Source organism: Xiphophorus couchianus, chromosome 9, assembly GCF_001444195.1.
Source record: "Xiphophorus couchianus chromosome 9, X_couchianus-1.0, whole genome shotgun sequence".
Lineage (NCBI taxonomy): Eukaryota > Metazoa > Chordata > Actinopteri > Cyprinodontiformes > Poeciliidae > Xiphophorus > Xiphophorus couchianus.
This window is the reverse complement of record NC_040236.1, coordinates 13140985-13164746: the sequence shown is the minus strand read 5'-3', so window position 1 is coordinate 13164746 and position 23762 is coordinate 13140985. Positions and strand designations below refer to the sequence as shown.

General features: G+C 39.1%; 2 protein-coding genes and 1 long non-coding RNA gene across 7 annotated transcripts in view; 1 reads left to right on the top strand and 2 right to left on the bottom strand.

Moving 5' to 3' along the window:
• Positions 1–4662, bottom strand: part of ttc39a (tetratricopeptide repeat domain 39A) — a 28307-nt gene extending 23645 nt beyond the window's left edge. Inside the window, exons 1-4 of one of the 3 annotated variants that reach the window (XM_028028033.1) lie at positions 4409–4662; positions 2684–2734; positions 2487–2537; positions 2127–2183 (exon numbers count right to left, since the gene is read on the bottom strand). In XM_028028033.1, coding sequence (XP_027883834.1) covers positions 2127–2183; positions 2487–2537; positions 2684–2734; positions 4409–4425 — 176 coding nt within the window. In that variant the 5' untranslated portion in view covers positions 4426–4662. Of the gene's footprint in view, positions 1–509; positions 681–2126; positions 2184–2486; positions 2538–2683; positions 2735–4408 lie in introns of those variants that run through there. The other 2 variants (XM_028028032.1, XM_028028034.1) reach the window with 2 other exon arrangements.
• On the top strand, positions 838–2480 carry LOC114151110 (uncharacterized). The gene is made up of 3 exons (XR_003596880.1): positions 838–1246; positions 1545–1632; positions 2114–2480. It is a non-coding gene; the product is annotated as an uncharacterized LOC114151110 (long non-coding RNA).
• Positions 4663–5604: 942 nt separating the features above from the next.
• Positions 5605–23762, bottom strand: part of eps15 (epidermal growth factor receptor pathway substrate 15) — a 28902-nt gene continuing 10744 nt past the window's right edge. Inside the window, exons 11-26 of one of the 3 annotated variants that reach the window (XM_028027058.1) lie at positions 23503–23659; positions 22853–22932; positions 20853–20924; positions 19010–19082; positions 17472–17633; positions 17139–17336; positions 16490–16882; positions 16257–16334; positions 14751–14913; positions 14593–14637; positions 13367–13770; positions 12467–12536; positions 12278–12348; positions 11397–11532; positions 11111–11304; positions 5605–7693 (exon numbers count right to left, since the gene is read on the bottom strand). In XM_028027058.1, coding sequence (XP_027882859.1) covers positions 7553–7693; positions 11111–11304; positions 11397–11532; positions 12278–12348; positions 12467–12536; positions 13367–13770; positions 14593–14637; positions 14751–14913; positions 16257–16334; positions 16490–16882; positions 17139–17336; positions 17472–17633; positions 19010–19082; positions 20853–20924; positions 22853–22932; positions 23503–23659 — 2437 coding nt within the window. In that variant the 3' untranslated portion in view covers positions 5605–7552. The remainder of the gene's footprint in view (positions 7694–11110; positions 11305–11396; positions 11533–12277; positions 12349–12466; positions 12537–13366; positions 13771–14592; positions 14638–14750; positions 14914–16256; positions 16335–16489; positions 16883–17138; positions 17337–17471; positions 17634–19009; positions 19083–20852; positions 20925–22852; positions 22933–23502; positions 23660–23762) is intronic. The other 2 variants (XM_028027059.1, XM_028027060.1) reach the window with 2 other exon arrangements.

Sequence of the window (23762 nt, the reverse complement as noted above, 5' to 3'; positions counted from 1 at the left end):
GTGAATGACGAATACCTTTGAAACAAGGAAAGAGCTGCAGGCAGAAGGGGCTAAACGAACAAAAAGAATCAATTTGCTTCAGGATGTGCATACCACACATTGTCCCAATAATTCAATAGGGTTTCAAGTCAGCAATTCTGTTAATTTCTCCAGAGAGCAACTTGCACAATGCTTTTCATTATCAGGCAGATGCACACGTAAAACCATCACACCATGTGGTTGGCAACACCAGTTTGCAATAACACACACACACACGCCCACCTACACACACACACACACACACACACACCCCAACACGCACGCCCACGCAGCTCCACAGCAGTGACGAAGCATTAGTTTGTCGACTCAGAGCTTTCGCCCTTCTCATTCCAGCTGAAATAACAATTTCAAAAGCTTTTTTTTAGGTAAAAAAAAGAGTGATCTCGCCCATTTGCCCAAGCGTCATAGTTAAAAAGACATTTCCCCTCATGTGATGAAGCGGCGCATGCAACATGCAGCAGAAATCTTACCCATTTGACAGACTCTCTTCTTCTTGTGACATTTTCATCTGGCACAGTGTGTTAAAGGAAAGACACAGAGGTAGCAGACAACACACAGAAGATTTGCAGAAGTGAGCCTCGGGCCTTCACCGGGGGCAGCGCAGAGTAATAATGATCTGCGCTTCTTTCTGTGGCTGCAGAGTCTAGAGCAGAAGCAGCAGAAGAGAGGAGAGGGAGAAGAATGAATGAGAGAGGAGGGGAGGGAGGGAGCGAGGGAGGGAGCGAGGGAGGGAGCGAGGGAGGGAGAAAAAGGTCGGAGGCAGCAGCAACAGCAGCCCTTAATGAGATTGGCATGACCATCACACATGAGGAGGGAATACACGACCTGTCTGTGCTGCCCCAAACACACACAAACACACAAACAAAAAGCCGGGACCACCTCCCCTGGCCGCCGGCCTCACTGCAGTCTCTGCTCTGATTGGTCAAAGCAAACAGAGGGGTGGGCTTTGAATGCCCATAGGTTTAGAGCCTGAGGGCTTTTATGCAATATGGGAAAAAAAGAGTTAGAGTTACATCATATAGTTCTATATAGTTCAGTGTGCTGCAGTGTCAGAGTGAAGGCTGCAGCGTGTCCTGAAGCAGAGGCCACAGATGCAGCTCAGCAGCTCCCACTGGTCATGAATGAAGAGCCGCCACTCTGCAGACAGCAGAGCAGGAAGAGACTGACTTCATCTACCCTCACACGGCTGTTCTGCTCTCCTGCTTTGGTAAATAGAAATGTTCTGAATGACAAATGTTTGGTTTTTATACAGCCTGGATTCTGTCTGTGACAGGATTCAGGTTAATATAACATCCTGCTGCAGTCAGATTCACTAATATAATATCTGAAAGAAAAGCTCTTCACTGCTAATATGGTGTAAAGTTGGAGAAGTACTCTGAAAAGTGTGGCATGCTGGTGAAATTAACTCATCAAACCATGCTCTGCTGCAGTTACAGCTGCTCATTATATTTTTTCACTAAAGAGTTCAAGTTCAGCCAGACTGAAATGACATCTCTTTTGAACAGACATTTGCAAATTTCTGCTCCTTGGGCTTTGACTAGGCCAAAGGTCTCCATCTCCAGTTCTCGAGGGCTACTGCCCTGCAACCTTCAGGTGCCTTCGTGTTTCAACACACCTGAATCAGGATGTGGTTGTTTGGAGTCAGAGCCAAACCATGGAGTCTTTGGCTCCGATTCCATGTTTAGTTGTTGTGTTGAACCTTTGCTCCAGCCTCAATTGTTTTGCAGCCTCTTGATAGCTTTTCTAACAGAGCTACTTTGCATTTAGCTCCATCCATCTTTATATATATTCTGACCAGCTTCCCCATTTCTGCTGACCACAAAGCTACCAGCATATGCTAGTTTTCCCACCATACAACATTTTGAATGCTGCACAAAGAAAAAAAACCCCTCTTCCACATGTTTGCTAAGCCCCACAAACTTTAAATATAACTTCTAATGGCTTTCTTTAACTATTGGCTTCTTTATTCTCTGGGTGTTTTTTGCAATCAAAACAATTCTTGCTGATTTATTTGTAGCAAATACTGCCTGAATTTCTGCAATCCAACCCAGATTTTTTTTTTTTCCCCATTCAGAGTGAAGCCCTACCCATTTGATGACGGGTCCATTGACCCCTGAGTGTCGCTGTTCTCTGGCAGCTGTAACCTGAAACACAGGAACAAAATTGAAGGTGTTCAGAGAAAAGCAGCAACTCTCAAGGGATAAAACCAGCTGAAAGCACAGCTATTGTTTGAGAAACACAAGCGTGAGAGCCACAGAAACACAGGCAGGGATAGATGCAGACACTCCCATATTGCAAAGGTATTCACAACAATCTAAGGGGAGATTTTTAGATAATATTTACTTGACATTTTTGGGTGAAAATGGCCTGATTTTTAGTTTATTAGTTTAGTTTTGATCCTCTGTAAGTTTCACTAACATATTTCAGAAGAATCAGAAGAAACTTACTTGAAGTCGGTGATGATGGGGTCCAGTTCTGGACCACTTAAAATGGACAACCTGGAATCAGAAAAAAGGATCAGCCGCATCGCCTCCAGAGCATCATCATTACGGGGTTGCTTTTGAGAAGCAACGTTTTAATTTAGCAGTTCCACTCCTCATTGTGACTGGATGAAACAAAAAGAAATGAATGAATGCGAACATACCGGCTCGGTGAGTCTGGGCTGTCGGGGATATCTTGTGCCTGTTCAGCGACTCTGTGAAGACAACACAGAAAATGTAAGACATGAATTCCTGATGGAGCGAGGAGGAGGCGAGGGAGGAGATCTCAGGAATAAGGATTTACAAGATTGTTGGAGATAAATCAAATGCTTACAAGGAAAGCCTCCTGGAAGACAACAAACCTTAAACATAATGGTTTTAACAAAATGAAACATTCAGAAAAAGGGCAGCCACACAAATATAGAAACCTGTCTTGTTTTATAAATCAACAAATATGCCTGCAAAGGCTGCAGTGTTTTCACACAAAGTATAACATGCAAACTGCCAATAATATCACGAAATTAGCAAAATATGAAATGACTATGCTATTGCTGAAAATTTCAATATCAATACCAGGTATTATCGCCTCTATCTTTCTAATAATTTTCAGTTTTTTATCATTAAACGATCTGAGCACCACTCCGAGATTTAACATCTCAGACGCTAAAGAAATGGATCAGGTGGGGCATTAAGGGCAATTACTGTCAATCCAACAGTAAAAACATATTATCAATATGCACAGCGATTCTCTGCCACTTTAAATGTAACATCCATAGTGGCTATGAGTAGTCTTATTGCACAATCTGACTCTGCAATTCAATATATTCAATTTATCGTGCAGATCACCAACCAACCCAAGGTGCAGCACTTTGAAAAGGATCACAGGTTAAACTTAAAGAATGATTTGCTGAGAAGACATTAGTCCAACAAACATAAGAAGAATTAAGTCATGATTCCTGTCAAGAAATCAGTTTATATATATATATATATATATATATACGTATATATATATATATATATATATATATACTGCTCAAAAAAATAAAGGGAACACTTTAAGTGTTAAACACCTGTTTAAGTGTTCCCTTTATTTTTTTGAGCAGTGTACATATATATATCTCATCCTCTCATTACTTAAAATTTTCTTATAAATAAATTTTTAAGAAATCAAATGTTGAAAATGTATTTCTAGAGATGCTTTTTCGTGGTGCGTTTTTGTTGACATAACCAAAACATCTTTTTAATAAAAAAATATTTGCAAATAAATAAATTGTTTTAGTTATGCAGATACATGCAGCTAGTCAAAGTCATAGAACATTTCAAAGATACTACATACATTACACACTTTAAATTATTATTTTTGTTGCCAAAACCCTAATTTATGAGGTAAAATGGCAACTTTATCGTTCAAAAAGTCTGTCAACCAGAATATCAAATTTACATCACAATAGGGAGGTGAAGTAATTGCAGTTTATGTGGTTTTATGTATTTAGATGTATAAAACCACTGACCCAGACAGCATTGTGTTCATTTCCATTTGATCTACGTCAGCACTGCTGACTATAATCCCCATTTACCGCATCATGAAAGTAATGCCGTCCAACAGGCTGCAGACTGGTTACTGCGACAGAAATCATAAACGCAAACATTTTTCATGAGCTTCCTTCTGCCTCAAATGGTTTAAAAGTTTAAGCCGTATTTACTTGTTCAAGCTTAAAACTCGAAATGAGACACAATCAGCAGAACAGGAGTTTATATTCAAAGTGATGCGTCCACAGCGGCTCGGTCTTATCTCCCGTGTGATAAACTAAATAAGACAAACACATGATGAGCGTCATAAAACACCGTATGACCGGGGCCCGGTCCTGCACTGATTTCTGTCTCTATACTCACTTTTTGCTGTCATCCTTCCTCACGCTTCGCCTCAAGCTGTTGATGAAACTCATCCCGCAACGCTGGGGTCCGGTGGGACAGCTGAAGACTGCGAGCAGAGCAGCTTTTTACACAGTGGACATGGAGGGACACACACACACACCGGCGGACAGGACGGGACAGGGGCCGCCTCACTGTCACCTCACACGGACACGAGCGGCGGAGTGCAGCCGCTGAGGCTCTTCCTGCTTCCTGACGTGGTAGAAAGGTGTGCTGCTCTCATCACCATAATAAAGACTTTTGGATTTAAATGCACAGGAATGTGGCTCCACGGTCCTAAAGCCCTCCAAGTTAAAACACCTGTTAATAACAGACGATTAAACTACAAAGAAAAAGCTCATCATCGCTAAATTCTTCATTTAAGCATTAAAATAAAAAGAAAATCCTAAACACAAATGGATATATTTTAACGCATTTGCAATAATATTAATAATATCACATATTTTCTAGACATTAGAGCTCTGGAACCTATTACAATGATGTAAAAGTAATAAAAAGAGCAGAAATAGACGTCTTATTAAGACTTGCTTTATAATTTTATTTTAGTTGCTACAGCTTTTCAACACTGCCAAAATATTCAAAATAGAAAGGCAGACTGTGCAAATAATTTATTAAATTGTCTAATTTGCTACAGAGCTACTAGTGGTTTTGATGGTGTCAGAATATTCAAATTTAAAAGGTAGACAGTGAGTCGAATAGATAGTTTATTTCACTATGGATCGTATTGAAGATCTTTTAAGCTGCTTAATCTTTTCTGTTCATCTGAGGGTGTCAGTTTGAGTCAGGTGGTTGAAATTTGGACATAATTAAAAATTTTTAGGATACTAATCCCAAAAACACGTCAGAGGTGAATTTGCATGGACCTAATTCAAAATGTATAAACTAAGCTTAAAAAGGAAAATTTAAATGAATCAATATATACAGCATCTAAGCCTCCATGTATAATTTTGACTCTGAGTGTATTAGAGTAAATCTCTTTAGTTGTGGTGTGTTCACACCAACAAACCAAATTAACAAGACATCCAGACTGAGTCGAAGTAAACATCTCACTGAAATTGGATATTTTCCCTGCATGGAGTCGCTGTAAGTGAGGAAAAACAACAACAACAACAAAAAGAAAAGAAAACAAAAAAGCACACAAACTATACAAAACTACACATTTTAATATTTATTCAGTTTCAATTAAATGTGTTACAATTCTTTTTCTGGTTAAGCCTCCCGATAATGATCTTTCTTACAAGTTAGAAAATACAAAATAAAATACAATAAGTTCGAGATTTAAAAAGACTTTAAGAGTAAGTCTACAAGCATTAGTGGTTCTGGATTTGTCTGTACAAAAGGACAGTAAGATGGCCTTTATAAAAAAAAAAAAAAGAAGAAACAAACTATTAACACTGGCATAACAGACTCAGGAAACAGACATGCAAATCTTGTATATACAATAAACTTCAACACGATGCTGCACTTGTTAAAAAGTGCTGTTTTTAATCACAGATAGTAGTTGGGTTAAACATAAACAGGACTCATGGTAAAAGTCATAACAGAAGCGATCCATAATGCTGTGGTATATTTGATCAACAAGTGATTTAAAAAGAAATGGAGGCAGTCTGTTTCTCAGCCAAATCTTCCCTTACGAGAATCCAGCTTTTACGTGTGACAAGTACCTCTACTGGGAGAAAACACCAGATTATTTAAAAAAAAAAAAAAAAAAAAAGCCCAGGCAGCTGTTAGTGCGATAAGGGATGTGATAAGGCATGAAGATGGAGTAAAATGTGAGGATTTATCGTCACAGCACGAGCTGGTGAGCTAAATCCTCACAGAGATCCAACACAACATTGACTCAGAGAAAGATCTGCTGAAAATATAAAAGAAATCCACTGAGATGCAACGACTGATGGACATAAAGGATGGAAATCTCCTGAAAAACACCTGGGAACACCAAGAGAATGAGCACCAACCACAGCAACGCTTTGAAATCTGATCAAATGAGAGATTTATCAAAACAAAATTAAAACAATTTTTCTTTTAGACTTTCCCTTAGGGAGATCAGTTTCACTGAGAAAATCTAAACGACACCAACATAAACCCAGAAACGATTAAATGTTTCAAATTTAAATGTTAGCATCCAAACTTTCTGGTTGTGTCAAAAATTAAAGGGGGGAAAAAAAATCAGCTATGCCACATTTATGAAATGTTTCTACCATTTATAAAACTGAGTAATCAGGTAGGAATAGATTACATTTATATCAAAAATGATTCTTTTAATATTCAGCAACCCTAAATATAGTGTTCCAAACATTAAATGCCATTGTAAGGAAGTAGTTTTAATCCCTAATCTTCAAACATATCAAACATAAAAGAAGAGAAATGAATAAAAACATGAAACATATCATTTCCTGCAGAAGACTGATATAATGGACATGTTTGTTTTTCTTCTTTTCTTTACATGCAGTTTACATTTCACAGGATTTCAGGGAATACATGTAGAAAAGTTCACTTATAGGGGAAAAAAAACTGATCAGATCTCCAAGCAATACATGATCGCTCAGTTTAAAAGGGCTACTTAAAATAGACTTACAGACGCTACATTTTGTTACACAAAACCTCAAATTTTCACAGCCAAATGTGGTTTTTACAGGATGATTGGAGAGCGCAGAGAAAAGTCGGGGATTTCTGGGTACTACAGTACGCGAATGTTGAATCCCTTAGAAAAGAAAAAAGTGGAGTAGTGTTGTTAGTGGCAGAAAACGGACCATCTCAGCTTAGTTCTGAGTGCATGTTAAAATAAGTTAGATTCTGCAGGCTTAAAGGGGAGTTTGTAGCCATCTCGGTTCATTTTCCTCCTCCGTGTCTCTTAACTCTTGCATCTTCTCCTTCAGTCAAACCCGTGCAGACCAGCAGAATGGAGAAGCGTTTTACTGCGATGTGAGAACAGTGAGCAGGTCGAAGGGGGCAGAGAGGCGCTGAATGTTTCTGGGAACAGTTTGAAGTCTCCGCAGGAGCTGCTGCATCAGACCTGTGCAAGTCCCCCGTGTTGCTTTGGTGCTTTTCGGGCCGGGTCAGGCTGTGCGGCGCCAGCCCGGCTGAGGGGAGCCGCCTCCTCAGGAGAGCTCAGACTTGCTTAGAGCGATGGCGAGCTCCAGGTCCTCTTGCTCCTGCTGGGTGAGCCTTGCTAGCCGTTCCTTTTCCTCTCGCTCGCTCTCGCGCTTTGCCCACTCTATCATGTCTTCCTCGGTTGGATACTGCACCCATGAAACAGAGTAAGAACAAACACAGAGGACACATTGGGTGGAGAATCTTTCTCAAAGTGGACATTTTGACTCGTCAACCCAAAATGTTCATTTTCACAAAGGTCACGCTTCTCTTTCACCGACAGACAACTATTACCACCATCACAAGCTCAAAAACGACAGCTGCCAAAGAAATACACTTTTCATGGAAGGGAGGGGGGAAAAAAAAGAAACATCCACAAGTGACATCCTCTTGGGCGTTTTGTCAGCGTGGATTTCACAGAGACATGTGGTCGGGATAAAAATCAACAGGCCGAAATGTGGGTAAAAAGCATGCAAGCTGGGATTTCCACTGAGTCATATGATCAACATCACACCCACTTTACAGATCCACAACGGGAGCTGGACAGGAGCTTTAGAAATAATCAGGTCACTGCCCCAGATTGGACTCGAGTCGCTCATCACTCTCAGTGAAAGGAGCCACAGATTCATCACATTTTTTTGAAATGTGTTTGTTTGTTTCCAGGCATGCAAAGAAAAATGACCAATCTGTTCACCAACACACAGCAGCCATGATCAGGACCACAACATAAAGAGAGCATGCATGATGAGCAGAGGTGGAAACATGAAATGGAGACAGGAGAGATCATGCAGACTTCACAAAGTCTTCACATCCGATTGATCAATAATATATGAAGGGTGCTGGGTGCAGGCTAAATGAAACCCATGGCATTAAGATTTTTTATTTTCTATCTGTACTGGCAATTTACTCAAATCTCAGTTAATTGTTTTTTTTTTTATCTTTAAAAGTAAATCCTTGTTCAGTGAGGTTACATAATCTCACAATACAAATTACAGAAAACTACAACCTCTAATTTGAGCACATTCATTCTGTAATCCTAGACTTTCTGTTTCCCTGGATTTTAAATATGAAATGACATTTCTTTTACCTGGTCTTCAAAATAGAAAAGACAAGAAAACATGACATTCTGGATGCATGTTAATACTTTATAGCTCAGGAAATGGAAACACCTGTGCCTGCAGTCAGAGCAATAGTTTTAAAGCATAAAACAACTTAAGCTTTTAAAAATGAGAACCCAGATTGATTTTACTATGACTAACAGCAGTGAGCAGGATGCTAAGAAAAGTATCACTTCTAAAAGATTTTATTCTGTGGCCATCAGAACAGCCATTAGACACTAATCAGATGAAAAAAAATAATTTTCTGTTCAACCATCACAAACAAACACGGAGAGTTTAATAAATTTTTTTTTTTTTTTTTAATTGTGTGGTTTAGTGAAGAGATCAAGACAGGATATTTTAGCAAGAAACATTCCAGGTGGGTTTGGTCTGGGAAAAATAGCATAAATTTGAGAGGAAACCATGTGATGCTCAATGTGGTAGAGGGTTGTGATGCTGTTTCCCTTAAAAAAAACTCTTGTAGGCTACAGAGCCTCTTTAAAATACCAGCCAATTAAAATAAAGTGACACTCCGCTAGTCAACTGAAAATGGGACGACATTGGGTCTTTCAACTAATGTGATATCAATACAACAGTGGATCACCAGATTAACAAAAATGAATAAATAAATCAACCTTCTTCCAAGGCCATGTTAGCACCAAAACCTGAATCCTCTAGAAAACACAAGTTTATCCCAAGGGTATAATATATTTTACAGGATTTGCGAGAAAACAATTGCACTTTCCCTCTCTTCATAATTGTACTCTAATTAAAGGCTGTTATTTTTTAGTCAATTCATTTTGAGTTTTTTAACGTTCATTTAACCTCCACACTCACAAAACATGTTGAAAATCTAATCATTCAACTTCAAATCCCCAACAAGCTTCTGGTTTTGTCACCGTCATACATTCCTTCCTGGGTCATGCTCTGGAAAAACAATATGAAGTGCAGGCACACGTATCTGAAAACAAACTAAAAATGCAGAGAAACTTTGGATTTTTCCAAGTACAGAGGTGATGGATGCACATAAAAGCCAGAGATGGTGGCTATGATTCAACACTTTATTAAACATTTCTTTATAACAAACACATAAACACACAAAGAATACAAGCAACCACACAATGCTGATCAGATGACAGCTGAGAGTGAAATAAGTTGATGAATGGATAACGGATGGATGGACAGGCGAGAGGGGATGCATGAATCAATGAACAGCAGCATGGGTGAAGAGGAAAACAAATGATTTGGGGGATGATTGAGGCAGCCAATCGGAGACGGTTAGTGTGTGGAGGTTAGGGTTCGACAGAGGCATGCAGGTGGGGTAATGTGATAATAGAGGCATCAAAAATCAAGATTGAAATACAGCCATCCATCCCAAAATCACAGCTTGACCACCCATTTTTATGCTGCGTTACAGGAACAGAGCTGTAGTTAGTAAAATGGCACAGTTAGAAAATTACTTATTTAGCTACAGTGAAAGCTCAAATGAAGTCGTTTTATTTTTAAAATTCGAAATGTTTTAAATATGATTCATTTGAAAAATGCAGCCCTTACAGCCTCAGCAGCTCCATGTGAAGCTTTTTACTCTGGTTTTGATAGAAGTTAAATCAAAGCTCACAGGCTGAGGTGTGAGGGAGTGTTTCCCTCATGCCGAACTGGAGGCTTGTAGGTTAGTGACTACTGAAACATTTTCATCACTGTTGACCTGATGCTGCATAAAATAGAGTAACCTGCTGAATGAATACTGTAGCTATTAAAATTCAGTCGAGTCAATTTCAAGGATAAAAGTGGAATAAAATCTTGAAAAAGGCAGTTTAAATGCAAAATATGTTTTTACCTTGTAAATAACTTTAACTTGCTCGCACATGAACATGGTGTAAAGTCAATGTGCTGAGTTGGGATGGCAAACAAAAGTCACATTCAAGCAGGTTTTCATCTTTCCATTCACTGCCAAACACGAGTCAATACGTTTGTCAATAACTGCTGGCACCACAACTTGTGTTTGTGACTACAGATAAATACAATCTAACTGCAGATTAAATATATTAAACTATTTATAATCTTTATAACAAAATAAGAGTTAAACAAAGTGGAATCCCAAAACTAAATCAGAAATAATATTTTTAACAATGCAAAGCAACAGCACTGTTATTAGGTAGCTAAAATATAAAAAACAGCAGCAGGCAGGATTCAAAATACACAAGATTTTGTAGCTAGCTTTAATAAATGTTGGCAAACATAAAAATATATCTATAATTAAGAATACAGGCAACCTTGTGCATTGATACATAAAATGTTTATTTGTCTTCTCTGGGAATCTGTTGGCAGTGAATGGACCGATTCATGAAGGCTTAGTTGCACATTCTTGGAGAACCAGATGTGATTAATGAGCAGAAAAATAAAGAGAAGAGGGTGTGGCTATTGACATTCAGGAGGAGGTGAGGGAGATGGGGAGAGGGAGGTGCTCACTTTGTCAAAGCTGGCAAATCGATCAGCTTCCCGCACGTTGTGGCGAGGAGGGGAGGAGGGGGCGAAGGGGTCGGCTAAAGGGTCCTTGGCAGGCAGGGAGGAAGAGGAGGAGAAGTCTCCAGAGGTCTGAAGGAAGTGTCCTCGTCGCTGGAAGGAGTCGGAGGACTCTGTCCTAGAGACGGACGCTCTCTTACCTGACGAAGCAGAGACAACTCACAGTGTTAATCCATCCACACCAGAGGTGGAGCCAATTATGAGTAAAATCTGGATGATTTTCTGAACTGACCTGGAGGTGGGGGGGGCGGTCTAGTTGGCGTACCCGTTTTAGGCGGCAGGGCAGGGGGCACGTCAGAGTTGGCAGGCTGGCTGTCCTCCTGGAACAGGTTCTTGTTGTTGATGCCAAACTGGTCAGGACCGTTTGCCTGGAACAGATGGTTCACATAAATACATCCCGATGCTTACAAAGACGCAAACATCAAGCTTTTTCATTATGCTAGTAATTTTGTGGCAAATCCAGAAGTGCAGTGCATTGTAAAAATATTCATACTGCTTAATTTTTTCCATATTTGTGTTGGCAGACCAACACAGCAGCAGCAGAAAAATGAAAGCATAACAAAAGTAAAACAACTTCTGGGTGAATAGTTGACGTGTCTGCTGTGCTCCTTGTTCTTTGTGATGTGGGTTTTTTTCACTGCTGTTTTTTAACAAACCTCTAAGGCGTAAACAGCTGGATTTATACGGAGATTAAATTACAAACAGAAAGACTCTGGTTACTGATTAAGTGACTTCAGAGTAAAGGAGATTATGTTGATCTGTGCTGCTCTGTCCCGACAGAATCTCAATTAGATACATTGAAGTTTGTTGTTGTAAAGTGACAAAATGTAAAAATATGTTGCTAGAATCACAGTTGGAAAGACTGAAGAACATTTCTGCAGCAAGGTAGAGAACATCTTTCCAGCCACCCACTCCTGTCAAGACATTTGTCTTTATGGTATATTCACATTTTATTGTCACAGTTCTGTATTTGCCATCACAAAGTCACTTTAAGTTCTGTTTTTTATTTGAGAAGAACTTTTGTTTGCACCATCAATCAGAGAACCCTTGATATGTTGCACATCAGATTTCCATCTTATAAGCTGCAGGATTTACCTAAACTCTAAAACTCACCTTTGTCAAAGCACTGAAATCTGCAAATCCTCCTCCAAACGACTCGTTGCCAAACACAGCAGCGAACGGATCTGAAACGTGAACAAAAATGGCTGAGTGCATTTCACTGTTTCCAGAAAACACTTGTTTAAATGTAGTAACTGGAATAATTTTTGTTGCCAGAGGGTGGCGCCATTTCATAAGCCATACCTGGATCTGAGGTGGTGCTCACTGTGGTGCCTCCTGGAGCAAAGGGATCATTGGATGGCGCCGAGTCCTTCTAAAACAGAAACATGGAAACTTCATAACGTCCATGATAGAAAAAAAATCTCTTGTCCCAGACTAGAAAGTTATTCAAAAAGAAAAGAAACATGGCCAAGATAAAATTTCCTCCCATATCTTCTGTTGCTTTCTGTTGTCACTATAAACCCCTTTTTTACTACTCATTTATGGCATACCCATCCTGACTAAAACAAGAAATGTTTGGTCTCCATATCCAATTTTAAATGATGATGAATCAGAGGCATGAATATGTGGTAATTTGTAAAAGACATAAAAGTTTTATTGGATTGTTGGTACGCTTGTCAATGAGAAACAAAGCAGTTCTAATTATAAGTGTTATAATTCATGCATTGATTTTAGAAGGCATTAATTATTGAACAAATTGTAAATATTAGCATCAATTAAATGTGGACAAATTTGAACTCTGATAACAGAACCTGCACTCAACCTCCAGGCTAACAGCATTTTAAAGGACGATTGAGCAAATTTAAAGAGCAAAGTAAACATGCAGGTGTTTTTTATAAAGGATTTTTTTTTCTGTATGTTCTTGCTTTTAGCTACAAATATTTCTCTGTATATAACTTTAATCTTGCATTACAAACACTTGTAAATCGGAACAAGCCTTTCTCTTTTAACTTCTTGAGATACAAGCCTAAAAAGTCAGACCTAAATACCCCAAACCCAATTATCAATATGAAATTAAACACTTTAGAGACTTTTTTAAGCTTATGAAGTTTTGGATCTGAATGGGTTAGAAAATTCAACCCATAGTTAGACTGAACCATCAGATTATCAGACTGGGCAGCCAGTGGATTGGGCCATACGCACCACTGCCAGATCGGAGCTCGTGGAAGAAGAGCTGAATGGATCTGACCCTCCGTCTTGTGAACTAAACGGATCCGGCTCCCCGGCGTTGTTCAGTTTGCTTCCAAATGGGTCTGAATCCAAGTTGTCCCCTGTGGAGCTGAAGGGATCACTGGATGCTGGATTGGTGGTCTTGGAGGCAAATGGGTCTGGGGTTGGTGTTGTTGAAGGTGGTGGAGGTGCTGCAGGTTCATCCTTAGCCTTGGCTGCAAAGAGGTCCGGTTCTGGTATTCCAGGAGTAGTGCCAAATGGGTCACCTGAGGCTGAAAATGGGTCCTTTGAGGGAAAAGTGTTGCTGGAGGGCTGGGTGAAGAAAGAGTCTGCAGCAAAAGGGTCTGAGCCTTTAAATGGATCTCCTCCAAAGGGATCTAAGGAGAAAAAAAAGTACAGATTCGCTTAATTAAGATTTCTTACTTAAAAGTTTTTAGATGAACAGATGTTCTACTTAAAAGTGACCTTTTATGCTTCTTTCAACATCTTAGAGTAGGTGTAAAGGCTTTTCAAAACATGTCCATTGCATATTTTGCACAAAATCATTCTTAGACGATGAGATCTAGTCTGTTCAGTTCTGCTACTTTGAGATTCTTTCAGAAGAAGCTGCTTTAGGGCCTCTTGGTGCACTTTAAATCCAAATAAGCTGCTTCTGACCGGGCTCCACAACTCAACTCTCACGTGAAAATGGCTGCAGAAATATGCACAATTATACAACCGTACATCTTTGAAAAGCAGAAGTAGAGGCTCTTGCACAACCAACAAGAATGCAGCAAGTAGTTTCTGGATGGAAAGTCAGAAACAAAACACTTGTCTTTTCCAGCAGCCATTGTACAGCACATACAGCCATAAAACCATCAGACCAAACGTGCTGGAGCTTTGCTTGCAGCCAAGGCTTGGCTGGGGTTGCTAGGTAACAGGTTTAATTTTGCTGGGTTGCTAGGTCAGGAGCAGTGCCTACTGATTAGTGTCGTTACATTCCAGAGGTATTTGAAATGGGTCGTTTTCCAGACACCAAAAAACATTAACTATTTTTCCAAAACTGGTTGGTTGTGTTTTTTTTGTTGTTGTTTTTTTTTTTAAGAACTTGGGCTGTTCTCAGAAGCAGTACAAGTCCAAATGGAAATACAAAATCATGCAAAATGGGAATTTTGCATAATAGGTCTCCTTTAAGCGAGGATGTTGAAATGGAGAACCACCTGCAACATCTGCTTTTCCAAACGGATCTTCTTTGAATGGATCGTCTAGAAAAGACAGGAAAAAACATAGTAACCCAGCATGAGCCACTTTATGTAAACAACTTAACTGCCTAAAATATATAATGTTAGACATGACGTTTGACTATTGTAAGGCTTACGGTCGGTGAAAGGGTCTGAATGGAAGAAGTCCATCTCTGGCAGGGAGGGGGGGCTTGTCTGTGGTGGCAGGGAGCGAGCGCCGGCCTGCGGAGGCAACGGGGAGGGCGTCGATTCTGTAGACTCTGTTTGGTCCTGTTGGCTCTCTGGCTCTGGAGAGTCAACCTGTTGGGAGGCCACATGGCTCTGAGGAGAAGCTGGTAGGCATCACAAAATACCATATTCATTTACAGTAAACATTGCTAAACCCCTTAAATAGATAGCCTTCTGCAGCCTGTTCAGCTCAGTCATTCACATCTTTTTGTGGATCTGTGATTATCAGATGTGATTTAGTCTCATTTTACTCCAAATTCTTCTTTGCTGCATAAATTAACTCTAGTCACACTTAAATAAAAACACATTTGACAATGCCTGACCTTCACCTCACATGATGTGTGGTTAGTTTAAACAGCTTTACAGGGGATAATCTGACAAGGATGAAGATCAAGAAAAGATCTGATGTTTGGGTAAATGTGACATCACGTAGAGACGATATTTATGGGAAACTGAACAGTTGAGCAAAATAAGGATAGAGAAATGTTTCTTACTGACAGAACTACGGATATCTAATGGTACTCTAATAGCAGTTCACACCAAACTAATGCAAGCACTGCTGGTAAGAACATGATGGTGGTTAAAAATGCCTTTTCTAAATGAGTAGTGAACAGAATCCTGTTGCGCTTTTAGGTATAAAGCAGCAGTAGAGAATAAGGGAGACATGACAAATGAAATAATTGTCTACCACTGTACTTATGGCAATCTGTTTGTGTATTTATTCCACATTTTTGATGTAGCAGACCATTTTTCCAACCAGTTTGCCTTACAAACTTAGCAAATCTGCCACCCGGTTTCTAAAACGTTCCACCTTCTGTTCAAACTGAGTCACAGCAGGAGAGAAACGGCATACACATTTCAAACCTATTAAATTCTGTACTTGTGGCGGAAAATGAATCTGTAAGTGAGTCAGCTCTTACGACTCAGATTTCTTAAAGACAGACGACTCTTTCAGCTCCCAACTGGATTTCTTTTCATTGCTTAAATAATTAATTACAAAGAGTGATGTCAAATTTTGTGCGGGCTGCGATTGTTCTTGACAAAGAGTTGACTAAGAGTTTCAGTATTCAATATTTCATGCTACCTTTTATGCTACATGAAGGTTCAGTTAAAATTAAAACAATTTATTTAGTTTTTATAGGAGAGAAAGGGGCCCGTCAGTTATTAATTTAAAAAAATGTGATTATTTGGCAACATTTAATTCAAACTGGATAAACTTTTTTTTTTATTTTCAATTTTGACAAATCCTTTTTCTGCTAACAGCTCCCTCTGTTGCAAGGTTTTATTTAATTCCTCTCTCTCTGAGGGAGTTGGTTTCTGCTTAGGAGGAGTGAAAAAAGAAACCTGGGATTTATGTTTCAATACTTTTGCTTTGGTAATGTATCAAACTCTGAACTAAAAATCAAGTTTTGTACCTTCAGTGGACTCTCTTTTAGTGACTCAACATCGGAGGCGTCAGATGAGACATCAGGTGCCACAATATTGTTTTCCTGCTGAATTTAAACAAAAACATAGTTTATGAGCAGAGCAACGTTAAGACATAACACTCGACAGATAAATTATATTTATGTTAAATTGTATAATCCTTGTAAATATGTTCGCCCCATCTGAAACACAATCATGTAATAAATTCCTGTGACTATATTACCCCAACTGGATTATCTCGAGTCTTGGAGATGGACGACAGACTGCTGTACATATCCGTGGTGGCCAGACAGGAGAAGAGGTCATCCAGGGCATCAGGTTTACTCTTCTCCTCCTCTGTAGCCTTTGCACTCTGTTCCTCCTTCTGTCCTTCTTTCTCATCGACTCCTTCCCTCTCCTTTTTGTCTGAATGTTCTTTCTGCTGATTGCTGACAGCAGCTGGCTCATCCTCCTTCAGCTCCTTGGGCAGGTCGTCACTGAAGAGGTCAAGCTCTGCCATGGAGCCAGCCGATCCATTGACCATGACCGGAGAGCTGTCCTCTAGCGCTCTCTTCCAGCTAAGCTGTGCCGTCACTGACCTCTCTTCCAGGCGAAGGTCTTGTACTTTCTGCTGAACCTAAAGAGCAAGCAGATAAAAACAATTACATGGTGATCCTATGTATCCTATGTTCAATGGAAGCACATAGATGAGAAAACTAAAACCAAGATGTCGCCAGATAAGTAAATGTCATGTAGCTATGAGTTGCATCTAGGTCTGCAACAAATGATTATTTTAGGAAGTATTCTCTCGATGATTAATCAATTTTTTTTTTAAAAATCCCCATTCTGCAGATTTTTTATTTAACTACTTAAGCCTTTTTAACTGAGTTGACCTGAGAAACTTGAGTGAAGGAGTCCCGCACAGATTCCTGCAGAGGGGTGAGTTGCTCCTGAGCAGCTTGGACTTTCTCCTGCAGCTTCCGGCTCTCTTCCTGCAGGGCCAGAAGCTCCTCTCGTGCCTGAACCAGCTCCTCCTCGTACTGACAGATCTTCTGTTCCTGCTCCTCATGCTCAGACTGCAGCGACGAAATCTGGAAAGATGTAAGTGTATGTGAAGCTGCACAGGACCGGAGACATTTCTGATTTCAAAGAAGAATGTTTCCATTAAAACGTATCAGGATCTCAAAAACTTTTAGTTGGGATGATTTACAAACTGTGAACCGTACAAGTTGTGTCTCTTGGCTGGTCTGCTGTCGAATGAGGCTGAGCTGCTCCTCCAAGGTGTTCTTCTGTTGGTCGAGCTCGTCTAAAGCCTCTTGGACCTTCTGACGCTGAGACTGCAGCCGCTGAAGCTCCTCGGTCTCCTTCGCCACTTCATCCTGAAGGTCCTGACACCCGAGCAGAGATCAAAAAATTAACTGGTGCAGCTTTTCTGCAAGAAATATTACTGATGGAATTGGGATAGTGTGCGACAGACCAACACAAAGTAATGCACAATTGTTAAGTGGAAGAAAAACAATACATGTTTTTTTTAAGCTGTTACAAACAAAAATTGTAAAAATAAAAATGGTTGTTTTTTTTTATTGCGACCTGTTTACTCTGAGAGCAGAGCTATAAGGGAATATTTTAGATCAGAGGTGTCCAAACGTTTATGTCTCATAGACCAAAATAATCCCTTTCCAAAACATATATATGTAGTTTTTTGAAAAATCACAGAAAAAGAAAAGTACTTTTTACCTGCAACATGCAACATTTTAATAAACAAAAAAAAAAAGTAATCAGATTTTACGTGTTAATCAATGTTGAGCCAAAGCTTCTGTAGGCAAAGAATAGCATCTAAAAACTCTTCCTAAATTTGGCCAAACTTAATAAAATCAAATAAAAATAGATTTTGGGTGCAGCAAAGTCAGCTTCTGAATAAAAGTGAGTGGAAAAATGTGGACCTACTTATTGATAAAGAAAATGCTTTGTGTTCTACCCAATATTTTACTTTGTACTAATTTTCCATAAAAAGAGTCTCCAACTGCAGCAACGATCATTTTTGAGTTGCAGTCACAGACCACAAAAAAATAGGACAGAAATTAAGTCCTGTGATCTCAAATGTTCTTACACACAGTTTAGACCAAAGAAAGTTCATGTGTTAGAATGGCCCAGTCAAAGTCCAGACCCATATCTAATTTAGACTCTGTGGCAATAAAATATAATGAAAGTAGTTTTTTGTTGCGGAAAGGTTAACAGGGTGTGATTAGCTTTCCATGTTGATGTAAATCTAAGTCCACTACAGTGTTGCACTCGGATTATGAGAAGCTTCAACTATAAGCCTCTGCTGTTCTGTATTAAACTTTCATTACTGTAAAAACAGCAAAATGCAGCTGAACAAATCAAACTGCTTCAGCTTGAGACTCCCTTAAGATCTACCCTCGCTGCTTCAAGACTGAATTTTTAAAAGTAGAGCAGTCTAGCCCTTTAAGTAGACAGCTCCCAAAATAGAGACAATCTCTAGGGTTCAGGGGGCTGGACACACCTTCAGGAGGATTATAACCTGATTCACTCAGAACAACATTAAAGGAATTTCAGAGGAAGCATCTCAGACTGCAGAGATCATTTACTCATTTCAATTTAATTAAAAAAAGTACTTAAAAGGGGAAAGTCATGCTTTTAACACCAGCTAAACATCAGTAAATGCCAGCACTAAATGTTTTTATTTGCTTAAAAAATATTCTTTTACTCAAAACACAGGAAACCAGCAAATGTCCAACCTTACCTGTACTTCATCTGTTTGCTGTCGGATAGCCTCCTCCTTCTCTTTGATTTCCTCTTCCACAGAGATCTTCTCTCTGGGTGTCCAGCAGAGGAGACAGAAGTGGTTAGCCACGGAGGACAGACAGGTTAAACTCTGCAGCCCCACCCCACCCAGCCACAGCCAGGTGTCTGCTGAGGGTGCTGCGCCCCGCTTCTCAAACACCGCCACCTCGGTTCCCTGAACAACCATGGTCCCGTCCCCGAATCACAACTTCACGGAACAAAGAGCTGCACAAAAATCCAGAGCGAAAGCAGCTGCGTGGAGATGTGTCAGATCAAATGCGCGAGATTTCCAGGAGGCACGGTGCCGTAATCGCAGTGAGAGAAAGTGTTTTAGAAAGGGAGCATGTGCTTGGACAGTGAAATGTGTGGGAAGTGAGGAGCGAGAAGCAGATGGCTGCATGAGGATGGAGGAAGGCGGAGAGAGAGGAGAGATGAGTCATGAGGAGCTGTGATACAGCATCTATCATTTGTGCTTCCCAGGCTGCTCATCCATTTTATGTTGCTATTTCTACCAGGAGTGAGAAATCAGAGATGGGTGGTGTGTTGTCAGAAAGTTCAGGTCCTTTTGTACGAATTTGATTTGCTTTTTATGATACTTACAGACCAATATGTGTATTTTTAAAGCAGGAAGCTTGAAAAGAATCAGCACAATAATGATAAACACTAAAAAGAAACACTACAAATTAACTACTTTGAATCTCACTGCATGAAATACATCCATCTGTCAAACCAATAGGACCACCTGTCTCTCTCTGAGTAGGCATGTTGTCTGCCACAAGATCTGAAAAATTAGGACAGATACCTAAAGTCATATCTAGAGCAGTGGTACCCAAAGTCAGTCTTCAGTGGCCGGTGTCTGGCATGATTTCCTGGTTTACACAGCTGAATAAAATGATGGGAAGGTAGTTGAAGGATTTTAATCAGCAGACATAAAAATGGCAGGACGCCGGCCCTTGAGGACTGCAGCTGGACACTCCTGATCTAGACCAAGCTCAGTTATTAAATTTGAATCCAACCGCTTTTAACTGTACATGTTTTCTAGCAATTTGGATAATTAAACCCTAATTCTAGACTAATCATCATCAAACCATATAATTGCGCAACATGACATTTTAAAAGTAAATAAGCTTAATGGAAACACGCCAATGTAGCAAAACCTCATTTTTCTATAATTCTTTTGCACTTGGATAAGGTTTTTTTTTGGCCGTATCAAAATTGGTTTATTCCACAAAAAACCATGAGGTGTGGACCAGCTTATTCGTGGCTTTATCCACCAACAGCTTGAAGAAGTAGCTAATATAAAGACGTCCTACTAATGGCAAGCTAAATTTCAGTTTAAAATAGGAAAAAATGCTACGAAGTCATGTTTTTCTTTTAAAACACTGAAACTACAGAACTGAAATTTAAAAAAGGAAAATTGGATTCAGCCCTTAAACTAAAGCTATAATTTAATTAAACCTTTGGACAATTATTTCCTCTGGTTTTGGATGATGTGCAGCTGGAAGGATTTTGGTTCTTACTTTTTTACATCCACATAATTATGATGTGTAACATTATGATGCCACATTATGATGTGGCAACTATTTATTGTTTTTACCACGGGGAGCTGATTGGCATCTAAAAAGACTAATTAGTCCCTCCAGGATGTTGTAATGTTTTTTGTGGTTGTTGCAGCTTAAAATGACTAATTTTGCGGCATCTTTTCAAAAGGTTAAAACTTCCACCGTTTACAAAAAAGTTGAAATTACTGCACATAACCTTCCCTTTCCCTCTCTTCTTCTCAAGTTATAAACCCTCCTTACCTGAGAAATCCCTGCCTCATTGTCCTGCTGCTGGCTTCTGGTCTAATGTCTCCTGACTCTTTGCACTTTTTACTGTGACAACAAAGATTTCTTTTAAATATGTGGAAAGCAACAGTGAGCACAACTTCTGTACATAAATTAAAGAGAACTGAGATTGTAAAAAAAAAAAACAAAAAAAAAACAAGCTTAACATGATATAAGTTTGTCATGTTAAGATTATATCAGCATGGACTTCTAGTAACAATTTAGCCAACAACATCTGCATGCAGTAGATTTACTCAACTTACTTGTTCGTTTTAAAGAAAACTAGTTTTACTTGTAGGCACCTTATTTAAAAATAAATCAATCTGAAGCCAGTCGTCTTTGCTGTCTGTCTTCAATGCAAGCTAAAAATACGTTTCAAACACAGCAACTATTTTCACATTTTGTCTCTTGCCACACGCCAAAACACAAACTATCTGCTGATATTTCAGCTGTACACCTCGTCCTTTCTTACCTGCTTTCATTTTGACGGCCATCTTCATTTTGAGGAGCGGGTTGCAGCCAACATCTGAAGCAGCTGCAAAATCGCAACATCGCTCCCTAGTTTTGATCTGATGATCTAAATCTGATCTCTGGCTTGTTTCAACTTTCACATATGAATACCTTTAACAGCTGCCACAAGTGTACTTTTAAGACTGTCTGCACATAAAGAATATAGGTGGACTGAACAGTTTCTCACTTCTCACTCTCAACTTTCATGACTGGGGAACTTGAATTCTCTTTTCCATTTAAAACAAAACAACAGATGCAGCCAGCAACCGAAACAAAGTGTGTTCTAGAAATACAATTCATGCAAACACAAACAACGCATCAACCACTCCAGCTGTGACCGAAAAGTATTTTTTGTAATAAGAAACAGAATAAAAAATATCCTTTTATCATCCCACTTTTGGGAAATTCAGATGTACCAGCAGGAAGTTACAGGTAAACAGAAAACAAAAACGCAATAAAAGACAGCATAACACTGTACATTTATGAAAAATAACATATTCAGATATAACTGAGCAGGGCTTTAAAAAAAATCATTTGAATGTGTGTATATTTGTGCATAGAAAGTATCGACCGACCACTTTACTAGAAGTGAAAAAAAATACTGTGCAAACATCAACGGGGATGTGCAAATAACAGCAAGAATGTTCTTTGAAATGAGGAACTATGCAAATCTAGGCACAGGAAGGTGAATTCCTTGATTTCTCTGCAGTTTCTCACTCTACATTTCCTCCCTTGCAATCAAAAAGCAGCTAGATTATTTAGTTTTAAAAGCAAATGTTGAACTTTGCAGCTCCCAAAACCCTCACAAAATGTTTATTTATTTCCACTGATGAACAAAAAGTGTCTGGACCAGTTAAAGGATTTTATCATGCATTAAACTCTATGTTCATTGCAAAATCTAGCTCACAAATTTAAACTTTAACTTGTACAAACCAGCTTAGCAGTTTGATAGGAATATCGCATCCTACTGGTGAACTGAGGATAAAACTATTCAGGAGATTTATTATTAGCTTTCCACAGAAGGGCTTAAAACAACTCAATCCTGTACTGCAGCAACATGATCCCCCACTTTTCAGAAAAAGCTCTAATTACCTCAAACCTTTAATGTAAGTAGATTTATTTAGTAAGCAGAAACAATCCCACATTAAGAAATAATTTTCAAACATTGGTACTCTTGTAAACTGTTGCTACTACTTACTAATCAAGTTGAAATACATGTAACAGAAGCATTTTTTGAACTTATTCTTTACTTTTTAAGTTGATAAGAGCATTTGTGAACTTCTAATCAACAATCCATGACTTTTGTTTCCCTGGGGTTCTAAACGTTTTTTTAATTTCTTTATTTTTTAAGCAATAATCAGATTTTTTTCTACTCCTCCATAGCAGTGCCACATCCGTCACTATTATGTGTTCAACAAGAAGGTCCACCACATCTCTTTAATGTAAATATCAGGAAGATATCTTACCTTTGTAATTCAACAATCTCGTTGCTGAGGGTGTCGAGTTCCTTAATGGCAGAGAAGTCAGCTGCCAGGTTTGCATTGTTCTGAAAAACATAAACACCATCACAAAATGTGCATAGGTTTACCTACACACAGTAAGGAAGGACTTTTTAAACCCAGAAAGAACAACCACTTTATTGATGGAAGAAGATGGGACACAAAAAACATTTTAAAGTTAAGAAACAGCATCGCCATGGAAAGAACTATATGAATATTTGATGACAAAAACTCTTAAGAAACTATTGATGTTACAAATAAACTTTGGTTCAGAGAACAATGACGTGAGAGCACTTACGGTGGGAGGAAAATATCCTACAAAGCTCATATTTAACTTTGTCCATGGTTATTGGATGTTTTCATCCATTTTTCTTGCCTTTACGTGTTCAATAGTAATCTGCATCCAAACAGTTACTTGAAATAGAAACATGTTTGGGCACAATACTTAGTAAAAAGAAGAGGAAATGTCTTCTGTTGGGGCATTTATTCAGAAAAAAATGTCTTTCATAATGGTATAAAAAGTTAATTTGAAAAATAAATTTCTGTAAATCAATCAAAAACCCTCTGTATTTGTTTCTAATAGTATTAACAGACTTGAGTGTACTTGTGGGCCTCACCTGCTTGCTGTTTTGTCTGTCAGACGGAGGAATCATTTCCGGGGAGAGAGTCTGTGGTGGCTCCAGGCCTTTTGTCAGCTTCAGATTGATCAGATAAAGTGCCAAGGCAAACTGTTCACGAGTCAGCTTTCCCATGTCTCCAATGTCACACAGCTCCCTGGGAGCAAGAACACACAAGTTACGTAAGAGGCCAATGATTTCCACCTCAGGCAATAACTACTTTTAATGATCCAACAGATCCATCATGTTATGCCATTATG